Below are 24,792 nucleotides of genomic sequence, written 5' to 3'. Positions count from 1 at the left end.
CCCCGGCCCCGCGCCACACTCACTGCTCTCGGGTCCCCAGCGCCGACGGGGCGAAGCCTTCCGCTCCCGGGCTACGCCCCCGAGACCGCGCCTCAGGAGCTGCGCCTCCGCCACCCGCGCCCGCGCTCATGCCGACCCGCACCCAGGACGGCCGCAGCGACGGCCATAGAGGCGCGCCGCGGGCAGAGCGAGCGTCGGGCCGGCGCTTCTAGGCGTCGGGAGGCCTTCCTCTCGACTGCTCCCGTCCCGCGCCCGGCGCGGCTGGTAGGCGGGGTCGGCCGCGGGCGGTCCTACGCGCCGCTTCTCGCCCCGCCTTCGTCACGACTAGGGGTTCCCAAGTATAGCTCTGGGTCCCTCGGAGCCTAGCCTCCCTCCCTTCCCTGGCGGCCTGCGGAGAGGCACCTCCTTCATCCAGGAGCCCGCCCAAGCGCCACCATATCTGGGGGTCATTTATAAGGGGCCATTCCATTTTGGAATGTATTGCATTTTGGAAAAAGGCTGGCTTGACCCCAGCGCTGCTCCACCAGAATGCTCAAGTCACCTGGCCGCTCCTGCCAGGTCTTGGGGACAGCTGCAAAAGGGGTGGGACTATGAACCCAGGCCTCCTAGCCTCCAGCTGCCTTAGGTTGCCCATCTCTATCGAGCCAGTAGGGATGGTGACTACTTGTTCTCAGTGATTGCTCCCCACCAGCGAAGATGAGATTCATCCCCCTTGTGGTCTGACTGCCTTCAGTAGTTCTGCAGTTTAATGCGATTGATCTTACGGGCTTGCAAATTGATGCCAAATGGTTAAAATGTCTCAGACCCTAAAGGACAAGACCAAGGTCGGTCGAGACTTAGCCAACTTTCTCTCTGAGTTTTGCTTTTACAGACGCGGCAGAACCTGGACCTATGGGGCATAGGCTCAGCAAGTAGAAGCCAAAGTCCTGGCGCACAAGGTAGGTGGAACCAGCACTCAGAGGTAGAGGAGGCTACCCAGACGCAGGTCACAACAGAACTTCGCAACTCCATGATCTGAAGAAAAGCTCTCTCATGCTCATGTACGAACTGCCCTGTGGCTAGCCCGTGAACTTTTGCCAAGTCCACATCTTTTCAACCTAACCCACTTTTTAGCCAATCAAATCCTTCATTTTCAACTCTGGAGCCCAAAACCTCAGTAACCTCATTTCTGAATCAGGTATGTGTTTGTCTCCTAATTACTTGCAGTCTATTTGTAAATAAAGCTGATTTCTCAAAACCCTTCTGTCCTTACCTGATCTATGCAGATGGGGTAGAGAATCAACTATTTGCTAACAGGCTAAAGAGGGCTGGGGGGAAGAAGTGGCCCCTACAAGCAGCAGTGAGGTGCTTGCTTACAGTCCAGTGCCCTAGGCAAGAATCTCAAGGCCCTGGCAAGGCTGCCTTCCCAGTGAATGGAATGTTTCCTAGGCCACATTTCTGTTGTCTTGGCCAACAGAAGCCCAATAACAAGTCCCCAGAGGTAAACAGCTCGACAGTTGCTGTTCCAGCACACAGAAATCCCGCCTCGCAGTGAAAGTGCTTCTCCTCCTCTACAAGATGCCCAAGATCTTCAGGCCACCACTGGTGAGACAATATGGGGAAAGACAGATGGGAACCCATGTGTATAGTGATTACAGAACTCAAGAAAAAGCGTAAGTAACTTTATTACAGAGCAATAAACCACCGGATGCCACAGCCAATTAGTGCTGCCCTAGGCAAATGGTTGTTTTGATCTTTTCTAGACTCTAGTTGCTGGAGAAAGCAAGCTTGAATGTGGCTGAGTGGGTCTTAAAAAGTTTTAGGTTCTAATTAAGAAGCGTTCATGAAACATAAGGCCGTCTTCAAGCTGGTGTCTTGCCAACACTTTAAGATGTTTTTGCTGTGTGTGACGAACACTATAAACAGTTGCTGGTATGGGGCCCAGGAAGAGGTCTCAGTTTATACAGAATTCCTTCTCTGGCTCCAGGATTACTCTGACTGTTTAGTCCTGAAGGCTGTGTGGCCCCCCACCTCTGATCACCCAGGGCAACGGGGTTCTGTGGGAAGGGGTGGCGATGCTCCATCTGAGGAGAGCTGCCCATCACCAGGGAGAAGCTGTGCTGTGCCAAGGAACACAGTCCCTCCCAGTGGGTGCCCCTCAGATGAGGCGGGAGGCTAAGCCCTCCCTGGGTTGCCTCTCTCCCTCCCCTCAGCCTGGCCCCCTCCTCATCTCCAACTAAAACTGTGCCTTCAGGATTCTCCAACACTTCCCAACCTACAGCCTTTACCTTTGCCCCCTCAAGGTCACGTAGCACATGACTTCTAGAGAGCCCGGCGTTTCCCCAGGGAGTGAGGTTTGGAAAAAGGGAACTCCATGCCCAGCTCTGCAGTTGAACTGCCAAATTTTGAACCCCGGCCTTAGTAAGCATGACCACGAGCCAGTTTCCTAGCCCGTGTGCCCACCCTCATAACCAGAATAATAGCACCCACAAGAAGACAGCTGCAGCGATTCACAGAGATCAGCTGTAAAATCCGACATGCCTTTACCTTTACCTATAAATGCTAGATCAGTTTCTTCTACTATACAATGGAGAGCAAAGTGGGTCTACCTCAGGGGGCTGTTAGCAAGGTTATATAAGCTAATGCACTGTACAGGTAAGAGCTCAGGAAGACCCGACACCGGGTGTCTATAACTGCCAGCGACTGTTCCGAGTGACTTCTGTTCTCTATCTTCAGCTTTCACTGCGGCCGCCTAGAGGGCCCTTGCTACATTAAACCCATCCTCCTCAAAACTGGGCTTGGAGCCCCCAAACCTCCAAGTCCTCTCTTCCCTGTTCAGCTGGGTCCTACCTTCCTTCCATCACCGAAGTCTTGTCCTTACCTCCTCCTCCTGCCCAAGGTGCATCACCTTGCTTCCCCAGCCTCCGGACTCAGGGGCACCTTCACATCCTGCCACCCCTGGCTGCCTTCCAGCACTTCTAGGCTGACTGCTCACTGGGGCCATTGCAGCAGCTTTCGAAAAAGCTTCCAGGAGCCATCTGGCTCTGCGCCCCGCCTCAAGGCCCAACTATGCCCATTCCCCTCTTCTTCCAGGAAGGCCTCCAAGACTCAACCGGGACTTCTCTCTTTAGGCCTGATTCACACCAATGTTGTATGATAATGGAGTAGGCAGTCAAGCCAACTTGGACTTAGGCCTGATCTTGGGTGAGTTACTTAATCTAAACCGCTTCTGTCTTGGTTTCCTCAACTTCACAGTGAGCATAATCCATATGAAAATGGGCCTCTTGTTCCCACTTAGTTCAGACCCATCCCAGCAGTATGTCTCATTTGCATGCACCATGTTTCAACAGGCAGCTGTAAGTGGAACCTACCAGTCGTATTGTTTGCAACTTGCACTCACTTGATAAAATATAGCTACATGATATACTGGGAGGTGTTTTGTCAATGCCTATAGATCCCTTTTAGATTTTAAACTACTTCCTGGTAATAAAACATTCACTGTGCACCAGGGACTATGTAGGCATCTATTAGGTTATTTATTAATAGCTGCGTGAAGCAGACTGTATTATCCTCATTTTACAGATTAGCAAACCAAGCCACAGGGAGGTTCCCAAGGACACAGTGAGTTTAAGAAGAGACCGAAATCCAAGCAATCTACCATAAAGTCTTCCAACTTTACCACTCCATGGCTGAACTCTGTCACTCTAGATGTTTTGCTGAAGGTGTTCAGGAAGAAGTTAGCACAGGGAATTACATCACATACACACAATTCCAGAACCTAAAATTCCTATCTTCTCCTTTTTCTCTGAAGTCCAGAATCCCACGCTAGCTACTCAGCTGCCCTTCTTTACGCCGTCTCCTTCTTCCACAGACATTGCCACTCCATCTGATTCTCTTTTCTCTCTCATCTCCACCTGAATTCCAAATTGTTTCTCCACTGGGCAACCCGAGGCCCTCCTAATCAGTAAGCTTACTCCTTTTCTCAGCTCCTGTCTCCAGAACCCTCTAGCTCGATGCTAGGGGACCTCCCATGGTCCTCTAGCACCTTTTCATGCAACATTCACTCAATATTCATGTATTGTGTAACATCTACTGCCATTGCATTATTTCAGATGCCAGAACTACTACAGTAAGCAAATCAAAAGTGAATCACTGCCTTCATGATGTTCAGAACATGTTGGTGGAGGGAGAAAGAAAATAGGTTGGAAAAATAAGTAAAATAAGGGTGATGTTAGACAGTACTAAGTGGTAAGGGAAAAATTAAAAGAGGGAAGGAACATTGAGAATGTTGGGTGAGGGCTACCCCCCTGGTGAGGGGCAGGGCCAGCTACAAGACTCTGTACCCTCTGTGGGATATGATGGGAGATCTGGAGAGTTCCACTGGGGAAGAATTCTCTGGTTGGTAAGTGAAACCCTAAGAAATTGCCACAGGTTGTGTCCCAGGGAAGGAAAGTCTAAGACTGAAATGAACCTGAGAGATGGTGACTGGCAATTCCTAACAAGATCACCGCCTGTTAGGGAGGAGAAAGAAACAGGATGGACAGGGATGGCAGCTGGGTGGGCCCTCGCTGCAACTGAGCCTCAGCTGATCCCAACTGTCCTCATAAGACCCTATGAAGCTGGGCTGACCTCTGGGGAAGTGCCCCAAGTGAAAGTGAAGGTGCTGGGCTTTTATTTGTCTACAGTCCATGCAGTGAATACTTGTTGCCCTGAAAAGCAGGATTAATCTTGGATGATGAGACTCTCCTCCACTGAGAATAATTTCAGGAGGCCTATAGCTGAGAACTGTCAGCTGACAACCTCCTACGCAACTGGGAAGAATTCAATCAGCCTCAGAAGGGGACGCCTGGGTGGCATACCACAGCATCTAGACAAAGATAATGGAGTCAATTTTGCGCTATCAGGGAGAAGAGCATTCTAAGCAAAGGGAAGAGCAAGGGGAAAGGTCCTGAGGTAAAGAGATAGGGACAACCAGGAAGCAAGGAAGTGGAGGGAAGGTTGGGGGTAGAAGCAGCAAATGAAGTCAGACAAAGAAGCCTGGTAATTGACTGGAGTGTTGAGAATGTATTTGGCAGGGAAGTTTCTAGATTTTAGTTGCCATTGGCATTTTGACAAGGGAAAACTTGGGGGTGGGGGCAAGGTGGAGGAGGCTGTGGGCTGTTTAGCAGAACCCTTGGCGTCTGACATCTAGATAATGCGGGTGAATTCCTCCCCCAAGTTGTGACATTTAAGTATGTCTCCAGACATTGCCAAATGTCCCTCACGGGCCAGAACAGCCGCTAGTTGAGGCCCCTAAGGCAGCGCCGTTACAATGACCCAGGAGCTTGAAGGCAAAGGCTTGGAGCACCACCATCGGTGGACCAGTGATGGCGAGTTGGAGGATTCTGGATAGATTGTGAAAACTGTGCTGATTCATCAAATGTGAGCAAAGAGTGTGTGTGTGCGCCCCGAAGATTTTGGGGCTTCACACCTGTCAGAGCTTGTAAGGAGTGTAGTGGAAAGAACTTTGGGAGAGGGCAATCAGGAGCCCAATCTGAAACGAAAAACTGAGCGAATGGAAGAACAGTGGTTGCAATGCTAGTTCCTTTGCTGGGTTTCTTGTCCTAACTTTGTTATAGTTTTAGCTACCTGTGACTTATGTGGTTTTTCTTTAATCTTCGTTTTCATTAAATGTGCGCTTTCGGCTTTCGAGTCCAATCTGGTCGGTGCGGCGGCACCTGTTCATCTCCGACCACCGCTCACACCTCGCGCCGCCTGGCCGCGGGATGGGCAGGCACCTCCTCCCCTGTGCTCCCTCCCGGGCACCACTTCTCCGCCTGGCCGCAGCCCAAGTGGCCACGTGAAAGCTGAAGTCACCGCATGTTTCTGCGGGTTCCAGCCCCAGAGCGTACCAGTGCCCGCTCCGCCTTCCTCGGGTCATCCAGGAGCCCCTGGGTGCTGGCTCAGAACACCAAGGATTTCACTGGCAAAGAGACAAGGCGGCCCGGACACTGCCCGGCCGCGAGGCCGCAGCGGAGCCCAAGGCGCCGGCGCCCGCAGCACGCGCGGCGCACTCGCAGCCGTCACTGCTGCGCGCGGGCCTCCGGACGCCCGCGCCCGAGACTTCATTTCCCAAGATGCTTCGGGGCGGGCCGGCCGGAAGGCTGTGCGCCCTCCGCAGAGCATGATGGGGGATTTGGAGATTTCCATCATGGCGGCTTCCATTTCGGGCTACACCTTCAGCGCTGTGTGTTTCCACAGCGCCAACAGCAACGCCGACCACGTAGGTGCCGGGCCCCCAGTCGCGGCCGCTGGGACCCCCAGCCTCTGTCTCGGGCCGGCGCCTGCGGCCTAGCAGGGGGCACTCGGCCCGCTCCCCTGGCTCCCGGGCCGGCCCGAATCGCTAGTGAACCGGGCGGCTCCCGACCCAAGCGAGCTGCTGCTGCCCCGGCTCCTTCGCCCCCGGGTTGGGCCCTCACTCGGTGCCCTCCGCTGCCCCGCTGTCCCCCATTTAGCAAAGCTGTCTCGCCTGGCGACCGGTAGTCTCAGGAGTCGCTTAGTGGAGACCAAGCGCCTGCCACTCCCTGAGAACCGGGCTGCCAGACTTGGAGAGGAGCGCCCGGGGTTGAAAAGGAGCTTGCCGAGGCCACCTACAGCGCCTGCTGGTCCCACCGATTGTCCTGGGGTGCGACGAGGGAAACACTAGCTGTCACTGTTCTTACTTGTTAGATAACAGCCGTGTGTTTTCTTTGCCTCGATAGAAAATGGAGAACGTAAACAGCGTTCTGTGCGAGGTCTGCTTGCCTCGAAGTTGCATGTTTAGTTCCTTGGCGACTGTTCTAAGACCTCGGAACTAGTCGCAGTGAAAAAGGGAAGTGGCAGGCTTGTGCATGAGCGGTGGGAAGTGCAAAGGCTTTGGAGGAGCTGGGAGCAGAGCCTGCCTGCCTCAGTGTCTGTTTTCAATAGTCTTTTTATTGTCACGGGCCTCGGGATGGACATTCTTTGTAAAATCAGAAAATTTTCATCTTAAAGCACGTATTTAGTTTGCTCACCACATTGGGGGTTGATTTTTGAAAACGTTAATAGCGAATTATTCAAATTCGCTATTATTATTATTATTATTCAAATTCGTGAAATATGAGGCGTGGGGAAGGTAGATGTGGGTACCAGCAGAAAAAAAAGACCAGAATTTGATGTCAGCAATATTAGTTTCCATTAATAAGAACTGATTTCATAGACATGTGATTCCATTAGTAAATCGGATGGCATTAAATTATCCCTTTCATCTCTTCGATGTTGAGGGAAGAGATTAATGAGAGGAATTTACAAAACATTGTTGTTTACAGAGGTAGCTCCTGTCTCTGGGCATCAAGGGCTTTGATACCGCAGCCATCTGTTCAATAATGTAAGGCAGTTTCACATATAGGTGGTTTGTGATACTCCTAGTGTTGGTGATATAAAATATTGCTTCAATAATGCTTCTTCACTGCTCTAGTTTTTTTTTGGGGGGGGGGCTAGTAATACCACGATTTATGTGTAAAGCAAGACTTTTATAAGAATAAGCAGCTACCTGTTGAAAAGTGGATCGTTTTTCTACAATGCTGCGAGATGCTCATGTTACTTAGATTATTACTAATTTAATTCAAGTGATACCACTTCACCTCTTTAATAGCTGCTGTGTGCCAGGCCTGGTGCTAGAGAGGCTTCATGAAATCTTCACTCCTGGCAGTAGTTTGCCATGAGTATATGTATCTTACATTACCATACCTGTTTATATTAACTGCCATAATTATCCATACGGACTACTTTAAAGTCATGTCAATTTTATTTAAAGAACCAAGGGCCCTCCCTGGTGGCACAATGGGTTAGACTGCAGCACTGAAGCTAGTCAAGGCCCCTTCACTGCAAGTTTGATTCCTGGCCCCAGAGGTGACCCACATGGCACAGCAGACCTCTCCTGGTCCACCTGCTGCTCCCCTCAGCAATGTACTTTGTCGATCTGCATATTCTGCTCCCCACACTGTCTCTGGTGAATCCTCTCACTGCTCCTGCGCCTCTGGCCTATACCCCAGTTCTGTGTGCCTTAATAAATAGATCTTTAACAAAAAGTTAAGAACCAAGAATTTACTTTGACAGTATATTCTTGTTTTGTCTAAGAAATTACTTTGAAAGCACTCATCATTCTATAGAGCTGCTGGGGTTTATATTATCCTATAGAGCGATCTTTTTCTGTAAATATTTTACAGGTAGTAAATATTTTAGACTTTGCTAGCCATTTGGTCTCTATAGCAACTACTCAGCCCTGACGTTTTAGGGAAGCAACTATAGGTAATAAGTAAATGGGGGTGACTGGTTCCAATAAAATTTTATTTATGGACACTGAAATTTGAATGTCACATAACTTTCACATATCATAAAATAGTATTCCTATTTTTCTTTAACCAATTAAAGTGTAGAAACCATTCTTAGCTTGTGAGCTGAACAGTAGCACCCGAGGCTGGATTTAGCCCACATGCTGTAGCCTGCTTACTCCTACTGGAAAGAAACTGGCTCCTGTAATCCGGACTGGTAATAAACAAGCATTCATTTTGTATGGGGCTTTAGGGTGTCATTTTAAAAAAAATACTTATTTATGCACACAGAACCAGGGTACAGGCCAGAGGTGCAGGGGCGGTGAGAGGATTCACCAGAGACAGAGTGGGGAGCAGAACAGGCAGATGGACGAAGAACACTGCTGAGGGGAGCAGTGGCAAGACAGGAGAGGTCGGCTGTGGCTGTCTCTGTGCTGTGCGGCACCTCACACCAAAGGGCTACAGCCAGCTTCTCAGTGCTGCGCTTTAACCCCTTGCGCCACCAGAGAGGGCCATAGGGTGTCTTAATGTCACCACTATTTCAAACTGAGGACTCCGATTGAGTTGCCAGATAAAGGGCATGCACTGAAATTTGAACTTCAAAGAAACAGTATTTTTTAAATATAAGTACATGCCAAGTACTACATAAAAATTATTTGTTGTTTATCTGAAATTCAAACTGAACTAGGCTTTTTTGTGTTGTTTTGCTAAATATGTCACTCCTTGACGAACACTTGGAAACTACAGACAGGTGCTTAAGGGCTTAAGTTCTGTAGGAATTTGAAACTTTTTTTTTTTCCACTTTGATTAAAAAAGTGTTTCAACCTGTTATAAACAGAAAGCTTCTCTTTTGTAATGAGAACTCATAACTGATAACTTTTCAACGATCAAACAAACTTCTGTAGATGTTTCTCAAACTGGTAGTCATGGACACTCAAGTCTGAAAAAAAAATATTTTCAAGTTATCTAAATAGTGTTCAATTTGAGAAGTGCCCTATACATGAGTTTGAGATTTTAGGACAGTTCATTGCCCTAATCCAGTCCAAGACCATGCTGTAAAGCCTCTGCCTCCCCCCCACCCCCACAGGCCCTCACATCCAACTGGAAATGTTTTAAAACTAGGCAACTGCTCTGCTTGGTTTGAAGCTCAACCTAGAATAGAGTCATGTGGTACGAGGACATTGCTTCTCATGTTGCCTCACCCAGTGTTGACGGAGCCCTGCTAGGTACGTGGCCCTTGTGAGGTGCCAAGCTATAGCAGTGAACAGGCTCTCCCCGCCCTAACGAACTTGGATTTTAGTGGGAGGGAGGCATTTATTGATTGATCTGAATGTGTAATACGTGAGTGAGAAGACTGAGGAGAACAATGCAGGCTGACAGGAAGAGTGCGCGGCAGACCCTGTGGCTACGGCATTGCTGGGAAGGCCTCGCTGAGGCTCTGATAGGGGCCAGTTGCCTAAAGGGCCCGATGGAGGGAAGGTGATGGGCCAAGTGGGTATGTGGGGAGGGAGATCCAGCCAGCCGAGAGTTCTCTACAGGGATGTCACTGGGCTTTGGAGTGTCTGTGCTCAGCCACACTTACTCTGAACTTGACACCAGGCTCTTGGACTGTGAGGTCAGCTCTGAGGAGCTCGAAGTTGATCTTGCTATGTAGGTTCCCCAGCGGCGTCACTCAGTTAGCCTCTGTATTTGCTAAAGGAAACCTTCCATGTGGGGGTAGCTTTGCCTTACTGATGACACCCTGGTTTCCCATGTCAGCCCGTACAGGAGCAAGCAGGTGGGTGTTGTGTTAACTTCTTATTCTTTCATCATTTTCTGTGTTTTTAAATCAATGAAATCAGTTTTACGCTGTCTTAGGAAAACAATTTTCGACGGTTTCTGCTTCCTGAGATTTTTTTACTTTGGTTTTTACACTTCCTAGGATTTAAATGATGACGAAGCACTACTAATTTTCACTTGGGTGAAAACAGAGTACTCGAGGGGATAAAAGTAGTTCACCTAGCCGTGGGCTTCTTTTTTCAATCCAGTGAACAGCTGTGTTTCTGATTAGCTTTGTCTTGCATGAGGGGCTGTAGTAGTTTACATGGCAAACTTGGATTACCATCAACATCATGATGAAATTCTGTCCTCGATTCCTCTTAACGCCAGTAAGAGGAGTCTGTCTGCAGCTGTTTTCTTTCCTTGCTTTCAGGAAGGGTTTTTGCTGGGAGAGGTCAGGCAAGAGGAAGCCTTCAGCATCAGCGACTCACAGATCAGCAACACAGAACTTCTGCAAGTGATTGGTAAGTGAGCCAGTGCTGTGCCGGCCTCTGGGTGTGCTGTTTGGTTTCCATGGATCGAAACAGTACATCGAAGGTAACCAAATCACAGTGCAAATTACTGTTGCTGATAAAATGAAGTAAGAAGACAGGGGAGACTTGCAGAGCATCCTTGTGAGTGTAGCATCAGTGAGCTGTCTCACCCGCCGGCCGCTCCCACACTCGCTGACTGGCTGTGTCCTAATGCACTTAGTGCTCACATCAGAGTGGTTAGCATCAGATGCGCACACTGGCTTGTCCCCTTGCCAGCATCCCACTGACCTCATCTGTACTCGGCCCTCCGGGAGGGATCTGCCAAGGATGTGCTCACTTGTTTCCATAAGCTGTTGGCTACATCTGAGCATCTCACTAAGTAGCAGCTCCTTCAGCTACGCAGCTGACATTTACTGAAGGATGTCCATGTGTAGGTCATGAGCTAGAGGACCCCCCCAGACCCGGCCTGTCTCCCAGCGGCACGGGAAGATCAGGACAAGTATGCAGAAATTCCAGGCAGGCCTAGGTGCTAGATGAGCGTTGTAGGAAAGGAACAGAGGAAGTCCCATGTGTTGGAAGAAATTGCTAGTGGCTGAAGTCAGGAAGATGAACTTCGGGCCCATGGGTGCTATGTCAGAGGAGCACAGAGCCAGGGGTCCAGAAACACCCAGGGCCTCCCTCGGGTGTGGTTCTGAGAAGGTGAGTGGTCTGAAGGACTGCTGGGAGTGAGGCCAGTTGGGGTTCCCGCTCCAGTCTCGGACCCGATGGCCCTCTAGCACCCTGCTCGGGAGACCAGGGTGAGGAGTGAAGGGAGGTAGACTTGGGGAGGACAAGGGAGTGAACAGCTGGGTCTGTCAGACCCGCCCGTCACAATCTGGTTTGTAAGCGTTGGTGTGCAGAATGTAGCTGTTTTCTTCAGCTTTGTTTTACTCGACTCCTTGAAATTCTAAAGTCGAGGCTTTGGCCACATCAGACATCTGCGTAGTTCCTTATTGTTTGCACTTGGGTTTCAGAATTCATTTGGCAGATGAAGGTTCAATTGTCAGTGGCACTCAGCCGACAGCAAAGTGCAAGACCGCTGGAATCTGGTCTGATCACAGCAGCGGTATTCTCATCAGCATTCTGGCTACTTAATTTTAAGAAGTGGAATGCAAGAATAATTCAGATTCAGCAGCATAATGTCCTGAGGCTAATTCATAAACTTCCAGTTCTCGCAGTAAATACCAGTCCCCGTGGAGATGGCACCAGCTGTAGCGTCCCGTCAGAAAGGTCTTGGCAGCCCTTTGCTGCCAGCCTCTGGTTAAGAGTTGCGCTCAACTTGGAATATTGATGAATCTCATGGACAAAGTGTCTGCTAATATCAGCTTAAATGTCTGATTTTCAGGGTAGTTGTTTTCTTTTTAAAATGACTATGTTAGAAACTGTCAACTAAGACTCTGGAGAACGGTTTGAAAAGCCAGGTGTGAGGGGAAGGGCCGAGAGCAAAGTTTTGTCCCACAGCGGGGAGGAACGTTCTGGCAGACCATAGACTCCAGGGGGAGATGTTTTAAACGACATGAATGGACCATACTTACTTTGTTGAGAAATGCCGGAGTCCACGCCCAGAAGTGTTAGTTTACTCCAGACAAAAAGGAGGACTCTGTAGATAGCACATTTTGTGCCCAGTCTACATCTTGTTGAATACGTGTCCATTTCTTTTTTGTAAAGATTGATTTCTTTATTCATACAGAACTGGGTACAGGCCAGAGGTGCAGGGGCGGTGAGAGGATCACCAGAGACAGTGGGGAGCAGAACAGACAGATCAATGAAGTCCACTGCTGAGGGGAGCAGCGGGTGGGTCAGGAGAGGGCTGCCACGCCCTGAGGGTCACCTCTGGGGCGAGGATGGAACTCGTGGTAAAGCGGCTTTAGCTTCTTAGTGCTGCGCTGTAACCTGCTGCGCCACCAGGGAGGGCCAGATAACATGTCCATTTTAAGGGCAGCGCCACCTCCAAGCAGAGCCGCCCAGTCCTAGAGGTGGTAGGGCAGGCCACCCTGAGTCTTCTGGCCTGGGGCCTTGCAGCCCCGGTTCTGGGAGGTGAGAGGCGGGAGGCACGCAGGGTTCTCCACCGGCCCTGTTCACCCACCGGGAGGGGCAGCAGCACCCCAGAGCGAGACGCCACAAGAGCAGGACCCCGGATTCCGCACCGCCCAGGGGCGTTAGGCTCCCAGAGGTCGGTCCCGGCCCGCAGTGCTGTCAGGGGTGCGGCCGTGGCCTTGGAGTCCCGGCCATAGCACCATCTCGTGGAGAACTCGGACTGTCTTCAGAAAACACCACTTGGTCTCTGGAGCGCATGTAGGGGCTCAGCCAGTGACGGAGCGTGCCCGGAGCGCGTGCGTGCCTTGCGCGAGCACCTTCTCGGGTGCTTTCCTGCCGCGCGCCTGCAGCCTGCAGAGCTTCCTCGGCGCCTCTGCCCTGGCCAGCCCACGCTCTTCCTGACGCGGCTGCGGGCGCCGCTCCCTGCCGTGGACCTGCCTGCGGACATTAAAAAGACGATATTCTTTCAAGCAGGAGGTGGTTTTTCCTTTTTCTTGAAGTCTAGGTCATATTTTTGCTAAAAATGCCCCACAGCCTAATCACCTTGCAGTGTCTCTGAGATAACTTATGGTGGTAGACGCTCATTTTTGGTGATAAAAGAAGACAGGTATTTCTAGGGAAGGTTTTCTTACTCGAGTCACTAAACAGCCACGCTCAGCAAATGAACTTCCCTCTCCTGAGGAGGTTTTGCATGCTCAGTAACACTGACATGGGCGCAGAAACTTCCAGGCACAGCCTCCTGCAATGTAGGGCTGTGGTTTCATTTTAATTGAGTTCACATGGTAGCCTGGAGCCCTACGGCTGTGGCTTTGTAACTAGCAGGGATAGTGGCCGCAGGAGAAGTTACTACAGACTTGAGAGGTGAGCCAGGCACTTGGCCTCACACAGCATCCTCACCTCGGCCTCCTGCTCAGAGAGCCTGCAGAAGTTGGCCGCTCTGGTTCACCACAGCAGGCCTCAGAAGCCTTCAGGATTTGCCTTCCCAAAGTCTGTTTCCCTTGGCACGGATCCACTTTGAAAGGGTTAATAGGCCCCCATCATTGGGCGCTTTCCCTGCAGGGCCCCTGGCTCAGGCTGTCCCAAGCTCTTATCCACCCCCTCCTCCCTCCCCATGCACCCAATCCAGCACTTCAGCTGCTGGTTTCTCCGGTCTAGCTCATCTTGACTGGTCCAGGGCCCGAGAGCTGCCCTCGGATAGAAGCGCCTCACCTGGGGACAAGTGAGAGAGCTTCCTCTTCCTCTGGATGATGCTATTCAGAGAATGTGCCCTGGGTTTAAATGTGAAGAAAATGCATGACCCTCCCTCAGTACAGCCAGCACCTGTTGGGAGGAGGAGAACTATTTACTAAGATTTTGGTTGGAAAAAAAATGCTGGGTTATGTTTTAGTTGTCTTTATCTCACGTGGTTAACTGCAGTGTATTTCTTCTTTCTCATTACAGAAATCCATAACCATCAACCTTGTTCCAGACTTTTTAGGTAAGCCACATCTTGCTTTTTGTCCTTATTAAAAGATTAATGGGTTACAGTCCAGAGCCTTGCGGCCGCAGCCATAAAACCATGTGTGAGACGCCCTCCCAGCCCGCTTCTGTGTTGGGGCCCAGCGTCCTCCTGGTGGCAGGTCAGGTTAGGAAAGGAGGGGGAGACAGTGTCGATGTTGGCCTCCATGGCCTGAAATGGTCTAGAACAGCCTTCTAAGCAGACTCTTGAGCCAAATGAAAAGAAGCTAATCAGCAATCATCAGCAGGTAAAATAGTTTAAGGTGTTTTCAAGAGGAATTTAAAAAGGTCGTGTTCAAGTGGAAAATATAAGGAAACGGCTTTGACGTGTTTTTGGATATTGAAGTGCCCGTACACCTTTGCATATTAGGGCCACGTAGGGACAGAAAACTAGGACGAGAGACATCAGAAGGGAGAATGAGACAGTCTGGGCGCCCCGCCACTGCCTAGGCCTTCCTCCGAGGCCTCACGTGCTTCCACTGATGACTGCGTGGCAACTTGAACTCTGCTTGTTAGGCCACCCTGGGCCTTTCCTCTACTTTTCCGGAAGCCAGGTCGCTGCTCGCCTCCCAGGCTGGCCACTCTGAGCCACTCACCCATTCCCCCACACACCTACCTGTTATTACTTCAGAGGCTTGTCATTTTGCTAGAGAGCTACCTGTGCAGGATACTTCAAGGTGTGTCCTGGCCGCACAGTACCTGCAGACCTGGCCATAGCCGCTGTCCCTGCTCCTGGATCATTGATCTTACTGCAGCTCAGGGAACGTGCCCTGCTGAACCTGGCTCGCAGTGTGTGGGGAGGGTGGCACTCCAAAGGCCACCTCCAGTGGTCGTCAGGGCCAGCGAGGGCCTGCACCGTGACCGCAGGGAGGCCCCTGCCTCGGCTCTGGTGGCCCCAGGGTCTTCGGCTACAGAAATAGAAATAAAACTTGTTGCCCCAAACTACTGCTTACTTCCCAGGTTGGAGGCAGGAAGACATGGACTCTGGTGAGAACGGGTGGGGCTGAGTGCCTTAGTCTCAGAAAATGACCTCCTGTGTCTTTTATTTTCACCGGTAATTGATACTTAAAAACAAGGGAAAGATGTCACAACTACTTAAAACCGCACACTTTGTAGTTAATTGCTGTCAGCGCCTCCCACACTCCATCCCGCCTTGGATATGGCAGCTCCTGAGAGCTTTGAGGCCAGAAGGCTCCTTAAGTTGGCAGCACTTAGACCGAAGCCGCTAGTTGCCGATTGAAGACAGGTCTCTGTCACTGAACTTAGCAAGAGATGTCCCAGGGAGACAGCCACAGATGCATGTATCCTTGTGCGATACTATGTGATTTTAATAAACTTTGTTTTTCTCTTAAAAACCCCCAGTTTTTATGACTATGCAAGCAAAGTTAACGAGGAGAGTCTGGACAGAATTCTCAAGGACCGCAGAAAGGTACGTCCTGCTTGTCGTCCACACTCCTTTGGAATCATTCCTTGGCAGCAGCTTGAGAACCAGAAAGGAAGATAAGCTGAAGCCGTCAATCTGTTGTTAGTGTCAGAGTTCTGCTGACAAGTAGGTTTTAGAGATCATTTGTGGAGAAGCCGATACTTGTCATTTATCAATAGGAAAATAAAGACCTGCAGCGTGAGTTCTCACCTGGCGGTGCACAGGCTCTCGGAAACTGCAGCTCGAAGCGGAGGACACAGCGAGCGGCCCCCGAGTAGTGCCATTCTGCCCCGTTGCGCGGCGCTCTCTCTTTTCGACCAGTATAATAAAGCAGCGCCTGATGGAGTTAGGCTACTCCCAAATAATGATTCCATTATGTACAAACCAGAATCTTAAATAACGAACCGGCACACAGAATATCACAGTATTCAGTGGATTCTGAGTGGTGATAGTTTTCCGCTTTGTAATTTCAGAGATAATTCTGCAAATATTTAAGGTACATTCCTTAACTTTATAATCAAGAAAAATATTTCTCAGAAACCTAACTTGTTGCAAACACCTTTGGATATACTATTCTCAGTTAACGTGGCATATGGAGATTTTTCCAAAGGCTCGTGTGTGCATTGTTCCTGTCAGCATCTGCATAGGCTGTTCAGGTTATTTGTGACAAGTCTAAATAGACTTGGAAATGAACCAAAGTTTTCTAGCTGCAGCATTATCACATGGTCTCATTTATAGTTTACTCTGTAATAACGTGTATGTAGTTTACTTTTTCCTGGGTGTATTCATTCTAGGAAAAACAGCTTGGGGGGGGTTAAGTTTCCAACTTGTTAAAACAAAATGCTTTGTAAAGAAGCATGCATTATTTTAAAAATTACCTGTGCGTTTAAAGACTCGTGGCAGTTTGGGCCTTGGTTCTGAGGCATCTGAAGAGGGGTTCAGGAGCTGAGTGAGGTACAAGGAGAATAGACCAGTGACCTTTCTCAGGTGCAGGGCTTCGTGGTATGATGAGAGGCTAGGAGGTGATCGGGCTCAGCAAAGGTGGCCCAGTCCCCGCCCCGTGAGAGAGGGGGTCGCCACAGCCAAAGGCAGTCTGGCCCCCCTTCTCAATAGCTTGCCTGGGGCTAGATATTCTGGAATCTCTTGGCAGGTCATCTCTCTCACCCAGGCACTGCCTTAACCTCCTCTCTCATTTATTTCTATATTTCGGGTAATGAACTGCCCCTATACAGTCTAAAAACGTTGACGAAGTGTGTTCCATAAAAGCTCTTGCTGGAGCACAGTTTTCTGGAGCACTAGCTACTTATTACAAATACCAGGAGGTCTTATTTTAAATAGATTAAAAAATTAAAAGTGGGGAAAATGAATAAAGAGTATGAACAGGAAATTCACCCAAAAATCTACAAATGGCTATGGAATAAAGGAAAAGTTATTCAACCCTAATCAGAAACACAAGTGGAAACAACATGATACTATTATTTTTGCCCATCAGATTGGCAAAAGCATAAAAGGCTTGCTAATTTCCAGTGTTGGCAAGCCTGTGGGTAACAGGGGAGCTGTAGTTGGTGGGAATGTAAATTGATACAGACATTTAAAGGAGAGTTTTGCAATAACAGAATTTTAAACACACAGTTCCACCTCTAGGAATCTGGCCCAAGTAAATAATTGCATCTAGGCACAAAGATATGAAAACATGATTGAACACTGGAAGCTCTATGCCAGGTCTCACTCTCCACATTTTCCAGATATTGACACATTTAATCCTTGCAACAGCCCTTTGAGGTAAATTGTGGTTAAGGCTCCCCCTAGCCCCCCATAGTGTAGTTGAGGCAGCTATGGCTCATTAACTTGCTTAAGGTCACCAGCAAGTAGTGATGGAGCCAAGGATCCAGTCCTTGCCAAATAGTGAGGACTTTGAAGGTTAAGTCACTTAGCTGATTCCTCTGCACTGGGGAGGTAAAGACTCCCTGAACAAGAATGAGGGGCCAGGCTACCACATAGAAGGTCTCTAACAGCAAATGAAAAAAGGAGATGAGAATTTCAGCCCATTCTGTGTAAAAGCAGAAGTCTGAGTAGGTATGTAAATGGACAGAAAAAGATCTAGAAGGCAGGGGATCACATTTAGAAATGTGAAGTTGGGGTTTTGGGGAAGGGGTCGGGAGGCGCTGCTGATGGTGGGAGACTACTTCGCAAGGATTTTTATTTCTTTCTTACTCTATAATTGAAAATAAGTTGAAAAAAAGAAAAGGACCTTGACACTGTAGTTTTGTCTGGAGCCACAGTAGTGGGTAGGTGCCCCCCTGATCTGTGCTACACGCTTGTAGAATTGGGTTTGTCATCTTGAGAGACAGTGGACTGGGCAGCATCACCTTTGCTTCACAGGGTCAGGATTCTCAAGGAAGTGAAAAGGTCATGTGCAGGTTTTAATTTTATAGAACTTTCTGCTAAAATGAATGTCTTTTTCTTTTTCAATTAAAGGTAAGAGTTTGTTGCTTCAAGGATTTGGAAATTGTTTTCTATAGTGTTTGTCAAGGGCAGGAAACACTCTGTATTTCCTGTGATAACATAATATAAAACTTTAAGGATTTTTTTTTTAAGATTGATTTATTTCTGCATACAGAACTGGAGCACAAGCCAGAGGTGCAGGACAGTGAGAGGATTCACCAGAGACAAAGTGGGGAGCAGGACAGGCAGATCACAAAGCCCACTGCTGAAGGGAGCAGCGGGCGGGTCAGGAGAGGTCTGCTGCGCCCTGTGGGTCACTCCCCAGATGGGGATTGAACTGGTGCCAAAGCAGCTTCAGCTAGCTTTGTAGTGCTATGCTTTAATCCGTTGCACCACCAGGGAGAGCCCAAACCCTTAAGGATTTTTGAAAAAAATCCAAATTTCCAGCATAAAAGCATAGATGATTTCTAACATTTAGGCTGGACAGCTTTATAGTTTATTCTAGTTTGGGTTTTCTCCCCAGAAAAGGTACAAAATTATGTCTTCTCCTCAAAAAGTTTATTGTACCACCTGCAATGCTACATTGAAAATGTTAGTCATGACTCAGGCTAATGTTTTGATACGAACATTCCCTCAGTAAGTGTCCTGTCGTCGCATGCTAAACTACTGCTCAGATGAACCCATGTTGTGTTACTGAAGCTCACACCAGCTTCAGGTTTGGGGCCGAAGCCAAAAATGCAAGTAAGAGGAAGATCTCTGCCTTCTGGAAGCATCTGCTGAAATAGATAATGAGAAACATAACAGCCATCTTAATATCATTCGTTACAAGATCCCAAAGAACACAGAGTTGATAAACGCGTCCAGTGTGCGTGACTGTTCTGGCTCCAGAAAATGTGGCGAATGTCTGGCGCAGAGGAGGGGGCCGGTCTTCGTGAAAATTTCATACGAAACGCCAGCAAAGATAGGAAAGAGGTCTATTATTTTTCGCCACCACCCAAGCCCGCTATCACAGATAGGCCTTTCCGCGTCAGCGGTGGTGTTCCTCTCGCCTGCCACTAGCCTCTCAGCTCCAGCAGGTGGAATGGGAGGTGCCCCAGTGCCAATTAACTGGACATCTCATCTTTAGAATGGGGGCACCTTTTTCTAAACATGAAGTGAGTTGATTTCCCACAGTTGCTGTCCAAAATAAAGCCTTGAGACCCCTGCTTTCCAGAAACGACAGGTGAGGTTAAAGCAGTCGGAGTCAGCATGAGGAAAAACCAGTATTCCTCCGCTCTGAGCCACTGGCCAGAGCTGTTCACCAAGTATTTCCAGAGTCCAGCCAAAGTGCTGGGCACCGCCTGGATCCCAGCAGGACTGAACGGAGAGTGAGGCGCGTCCTGGCACACAGGCGCCCACGCCAGCGTCAGGGCTCACGAGTGGGTGACCATCTGTCAGCGATGTTTCCTTACACACTTTTTTTTTTTTTAGATTTATTCATTTATTCATAGAACTGGGGTACAGGCCAGAGATGTGGAGGGTGAGAGGATTCACCAGACAGAGTGGGGAGCAGAACAGGCAGATTGACGAAGTATACTGCTGAGGGGACCAGCAGGCGGGCCAGGAGAGGTCTGCTGCGCCGTGTGGTCTCCTCCGGGGCAAGCGGGGATTGAACTCATGCGGAAGTGGCTTTAGCTTCTTAGTGCTGTGCTTTAACCTAGTGCGCCACCAGGGAGGGCCCACACACTTTTTTCCTACGGGAACCTACTTTGCCTTACAACCTCCACCTGACCCACTGGCATGTGTGGGTCAGTGCAGGCCACTGGAAAAGACTGGTCCCAGTCTCGGTCGTCACCATTAGCTGTGTGACTGAACAGAGCCTCTCCCTAGGGCTGTGGTGGCAGGAATGGGTGGGTTTTCTTCCCTTTTGGAGGGTGTCCTGGGAGATGCCTTCTCGGCCGTACTCCTGGAGGCCAGGGACTACTTCGTTCCCGGTGGTTCCTTGAAGGTGACGTGAACTCAGCAGAGAAAACCTGACTTACCCAGGAGCATGATCAATAGTAAAGATATCTGTGACCTGCCTGCAGGCTGAGCACCGTGTTCCCTTCCAGCATCGAAGTGCCGAGATGTGGTCTGAACGTATGGATTGCTTTAACATCCTACTTAACAATTTTAAGCTTTTAAACTACCTTTACTCTTAAGACAGAACTGTTACTCCGTTTGCTTCAAAGAGCTCTATGAAGAGTATTTTTCTTTCTTTCTTTCTTTTTTAAAGATTTATTTATTTATGCATACAGAACTGGGGCACAGGCCAGAGGCTCAGGGGCGGTGAGAGGCTTCACCAGAGACAGAGTGGGGAACAGAACAGGCAGATCGACGAAGTACACTGCTGAGGGGAGCAGCAGGCGGGTCAGGAGAGGTCTGCCTCGCCATGTGGTCACCTCCGGGGCAGGCGGGAATCGAACTCATGCGGAAGTGGGCTTTAGATTCTCAGTGCTGTGCCTTAACCCGCTGCGCCACCAGGGAGGGCCGAAGAAGAGTATTTTTCTAATCTAGAACTACATGAAATACGCCTACAACCGATACTTTTTTTTTTTTAAGATTTATTTATTTATTCGTACAGAACTGGGGTACAGGTCAGAGATGCGGAGGGTGAAAGGATTCATCAGAGACAGAGTGGGGTGCAGAGCAGGCAGATCGACGAGGTACACTGCTGAGGGGAGCAGTGGGCGGGTCAGGAGAGGTCTGCCTCGCCATGTGGGTCTCCTCCAGGGCAGGCGGGGATCGAACTCATGTGGAACAGACTTAAGCTTCTTTGTGCTGTGCTTTAACCCGCTGCGCCACCAGGGAGGGCCTACAACCGATACTTTTAAACTGTAGTATGCACATGAAAACTGATGGAAAGCATCCTGAATTCAGTTCCTGATGCTCCTCTTTGAGGTTCTGACGTGGTAGCTGTGGGGGGCCCAGGAGCATTGTGGGGGGCTCCCAGGGTCCACTTAGGGGCTCTGCCCTCTAGATGTCCAGAAGATCAAATCATGAGAAATACTGTTTCAGAGAGCATATCAGTTTGAGTCACTTAGCCAGTAGGTATGCTAAACTTTTTAAGTTTTGATAAATGTGTATCCCTGGAAAACTGTCATCATGGTAACATCGGTATCTGTAGAATTTTCCCCTTGCCCTGTTCCTGTCCCTTCTCCTCACTCTTCCCCACCCCATCCTGGTCCACAACACATCTGCTTTATGCCACATGTCAATTAGTTTCCCTTTTCTGGAATTTTATATGAATAAAGTCCTATAGCATATACTTCTGGGAAAAGAGGTCTGGCTTCTTTCACGCAGCATAGTTATTTGGGAATTTACCTGTGTGGTTGTTACATGCTGCCTTGTTCCCTGTGATCGCTGAGTGGGCTTTGCATGTGTGGATGAACAATTTGTGCATTTGTTCACTTTGTTTTTGCATAGATGAACTGGGGTGCAGGCCAGAGGTGTGAGAATTCCCCAGAGACAGAGCGGGGAGCAGAACAGGCAGGATCTATTGAAGCACACTGCTGAGGGGAGCAGCAGGTGGATCAGGAGAGGTCTGCTGCGCCCTGGGGGTCACTCCCTTGCCCGAGGGAGCACAGGCATTCTTGGGATAGTGCTGTGAGTAGCCCCTAGGCCACCAGGGAGGCTCCCTCTCACCTGCTGCTGGACAGCTGGGCTGTTTTCAGTGTGGGGCTGTTGTAGGTAAAACTACTATGAACCTTTGTGTGCAAGTGTTTGGACACTTCCATGACTAAGCGTTAAGATTTTGTGCAACTTTTGCTACTTTTTTCTTCTGTTCTTGTCATAGAAAGTTATCGGGTGGTACAGATTCCGGCGAAACACGCCACAGCAGATGTCGTTCAGGGAGCAGGTTGTCCACAAGCAGCTCACCCGCATCCTCGGGGTTCCCGACCTCGTTTTCCTTCTCTTCAGCTTCATCTCCACCGCCAACAATTCTACTCACGCTTTAGAATACGTTCTCTTTAGACCAAATCGAAGGTAAAGAAAGAGCTCCCACCAGCCGCGCATAAACAGGGAAAATGATGATACAATTGAGATTCATAGCTTTCAAAATGTGTGTTTTATTGCATCTTTTAAAAAAACCTTTGATATTTCTCTTTTAGCTATGGCTTTTTGTTTCTTTTTGTAGAAAGAGAATGCATTTTCCTTGTCAGTTATTGTGTAAATTAGAATCGTTTCTGAATCAAGATGCATTAGCAAGTAATGTTAATTATGCCTGAAGTCTTACAGGAATAAGCAGCTGGAAGTCGTTCTTTGCTGCTCCATAATCTATTATGCTGAAATACAATTTCATTGCTCTGGAAATGTGATTGTAATTTTGAAACATAGATTTCAAAGACAGAATTGTAAAATTGATCCACCTACTGGTTAATGAGGGTTTTGCACTCTGGACATGTTAAAGCAAACACAGTAAAAGATCCATGATCATGATGCATCTGAACATCAGAGAATGTTTCCTTCTAGAAATTCACTTGTAGAAGAAATTCATTTGACACACAGAAAATAAGTGATCAATTGTTAAATAAATAGCCATTTTCAAGACTGTTAACTCATCAGTAGGTGTGTCTACAACCTTCTCGGCACTCAGCCACTGTGGGCACGTGACGCTGTGTGAGCCATGCATGACCTTGGCCTGCAGTCGGGGTAGCTGCTTCCTGGCCCGGGCTTGTGGGGGCTCCCTGGGACCTTCTGTTGGTTCGTCCGTGTGGGCAGGGGGCGCCGTCGCCTGGGGCTGTTCCCCAGAGCAGTGTGCTAAGCCCAGCCTCCCTCTCGCCGCAGGTATAACCAGAGGCTCTCCCTTGCTATCCCCAACCTGGGCAACACTAGCCAGCAGGAGTACAAGGTGTCTTCAGTGCCAAACACTTCCCAGAGCTATGCCAAAGTCATCAAAGAGCACGGGTAAGTGGAAAGGCAGTGAGAGCGGTTTCTTTTCCTTTGTCCACGTCTGTGGAGAGATGGGAAATCAGATCCTCTCTGGACCACCACCTCTAGAGAGCCAGCATTTATTCTCCTTAGAAAGGTAGTTTACTTTCACCAGTACTGCTTTTTGTCTTCATTTGCCACAACTGACTCATTTATTTTTGCCACTGCTGTGAAAGGTGCAGCGGGCATTTGTATTTTTGAGCATCTGAAGGTGACGCGCTGCAGGCCGTGTCCACGTGGGCATTGTCGCCTCGTGTGTCGCCTGCTAGTGGGCATCCGCTGCACTGAGCATGCAGTCACAGGACAGTTCTTATATATTGGTGACATCTTTTTTCTCTCTCTTCTAGTACTGACTTTTTTGATAAGGATGGAGTAATGAAAGACATCAGGGCAATTTATCAGGTTTACAACGCACTGCAGGAGAAAGTGCAGGTAACTGGTTTATTTATTAGTTTTCGTCTTACTTCTGTAACCCAGATCCTTTGAATTCTACGTTGCCTCCCTCCCATCTAACGAATAACTGTGACCCGACTGCCGGAGTCGCCCCTAAGCGTGTGCTCCCTCCTGCCAGCCTCCCCTGCCCTTCTCCTGCCCACGTGTCCAGCGGGTCTCGCAGTGCACACCCGTGGCACTGTTTAGCACCCACATCCCACGTCTGACATCATCTCTGTGGACCGAGAGCCAGGGAGTTGCTGTGCGCACAGCTGACTGGTCCTTCCGCCACCCCGGAGGCCGTGGCCCCGGCACAGCTCCACGCCTGCTTCTCTGCCCCCTCTGCCCCCTCTGCCCCCTCCACCCCCGTCCGTGGGAGGAGCGCAGGGCCTGCGCCTGCCTGGTCATCCGTGCAGCAAATGCTTACGGAAACAGCTCCTGTGAGCCAGACCCGAGCCAGGTGTTGACACCTTTTCCCACGGTCTTTTCATCATCGCCTGGGTGTTCTTTAGAGTAATTTGCTCTAAAGCCCTGAGAACAAAAGAACCTTTGAGGACAAGAAGGAAAATGACCTAACTGGGGAGCCTCCCAGCCGCAGAAGGCCTGGCTAATGTGGAGGAAGGCTGCGTGCGAGGGGAGAGAGGCGAGGCAGGCGGCAGAGAACACCAGGAGCAGCCTGAGTGCGGCCGGGTGCCCACAGGCAGCAGCCTCTGGGAGGGGTCTGGGGCCAGAGTGCCCCACGGTCGCAGTGCCCAGCAGGACGGGCCTTCGCAGCACTCAGCCGGGACCAGCCAGCTGTCCAGCGTCTGCTCTTTCACAGTGGAAGGAACACGCAGTGAAAACCAGCTCCTTGGCCTGAAGTCATGATTGTGCAGGCGCCGAGCGCTGTCTCGCAGCCCCTGGGTAGCTGTGCTGCACTCGCTGGCGGCCAGCGCGTGTGGGCCCCGGCTCAGACCCCGCTGCCTGCGGCTTGTCTTTCAGACCCCTTTTCTCTTCTGTATTGTCATGGGGAAATTCCAAAATATACTCAGGTATTTCAGGTTTTTCAGGTTTGTTTTGTTTTTTTGATTGAGGCCACATTGGCTTGCAGCGCAGTATAGGCTCGAGGGCTGCATGTTCTCCATGTCACACCCACCCCCGCTCCTGGGGTCCAGCCACCCGACCCTCCCGGACCCCCCCTTCCGCTCTGGTCAGCACCACTCTGTTGTCAGAGTGAAGGGTTGGTTTTGTTTTTGCTTTTCTGTGTTCCCCAGAGGAGTAAGATCTTTAGCTCCCCCGTGGCTGGCTTCACTAGCGCACTCCATCCAGGCCCCGTGTCACGAGTGGCACTATCCCACCTTGTCATGGGAGAGTATCCCACTGTGTGTCT

The 24,792-nt window shown here is 49.6% G+C and overlaps 2 protein-coding genes across 3 annotated transcripts in view; one reads left to right on the top strand and one right to left on the bottom strand.

The window, feature by feature from the left end:
- Positions 1 to 174, bottom strand: part of METTL10 (methyltransferase like 10) — a 12,633-nt gene extending 12,459 nt beyond the window's left edge. For both annotated transcript variants that reach the window (XM_012723973.1, XM_004680960.2), the window contains exon 1: positions 24 to 174. In XM_012723973.1, coding sequence (XP_012579427.1) covers positions 24 to 130 — 107 coding nt within the window. In that variant the 5' untranslated portion in view covers positions 131 to 174. The remainder of the gene's footprint in view (positions 1 to 23) is intronic.
- A 5,966-nt stretch (positions 175 to 6,140) lies between these two features.
- Positions 6,141 to 24,792, top strand: part of FAM175B (family with sequence similarity 175, member B) — a 23,871-nt gene continuing 5,219 nt past the window's right edge. The window contains exons 1-7 of the mRNA XM_004680371.2: positions 6,141 to 6,241; positions 10,501 to 10,591; positions 14,117 to 14,153; positions 15,536 to 15,602; positions 21,856 to 22,046; positions 22,848 to 22,967; positions 23,339 to 23,423. Of these exons, the coding sequence (XP_004680428.1) occupies positions 6,143 to 6,241; positions 10,501 to 10,591; positions 14,117 to 14,153; positions 15,536 to 15,602; positions 21,856 to 22,046; positions 22,848 to 22,967; positions 23,339 to 23,423 (690 nt within the window). The 5' untranslated portion in view covers positions 6,141 to 6,142. The remainder of the gene's footprint in view (positions 6,242 to 10,500; positions 10,592 to 14,116; positions 14,154 to 15,535; positions 15,603 to 21,855; positions 22,047 to 22,847; positions 22,968 to 23,338; positions 23,424 to 24,792) is intronic.

The sequence above is a fragment of the Condylura cristata genome, unplaced genomic scaffold (genome assembly GCF_000260355.1).
Source record: "Condylura cristata isolate star-nosed mole 26May11 unplaced genomic scaffold, ConCri1.0 scaffold00011, whole genome shotgun sequence".
Classification (NCBI taxonomy): domain Eukaryota; kingdom Metazoa; phylum Chordata; class Mammalia; order Eulipotyphla; family Talpidae; genus Condylura; species Condylura cristata.
The sequence above is the reverse complement of the archived record's forward strand: the minus strand, read 5'-3'. Positions and strand labels throughout refer to the sequence as shown.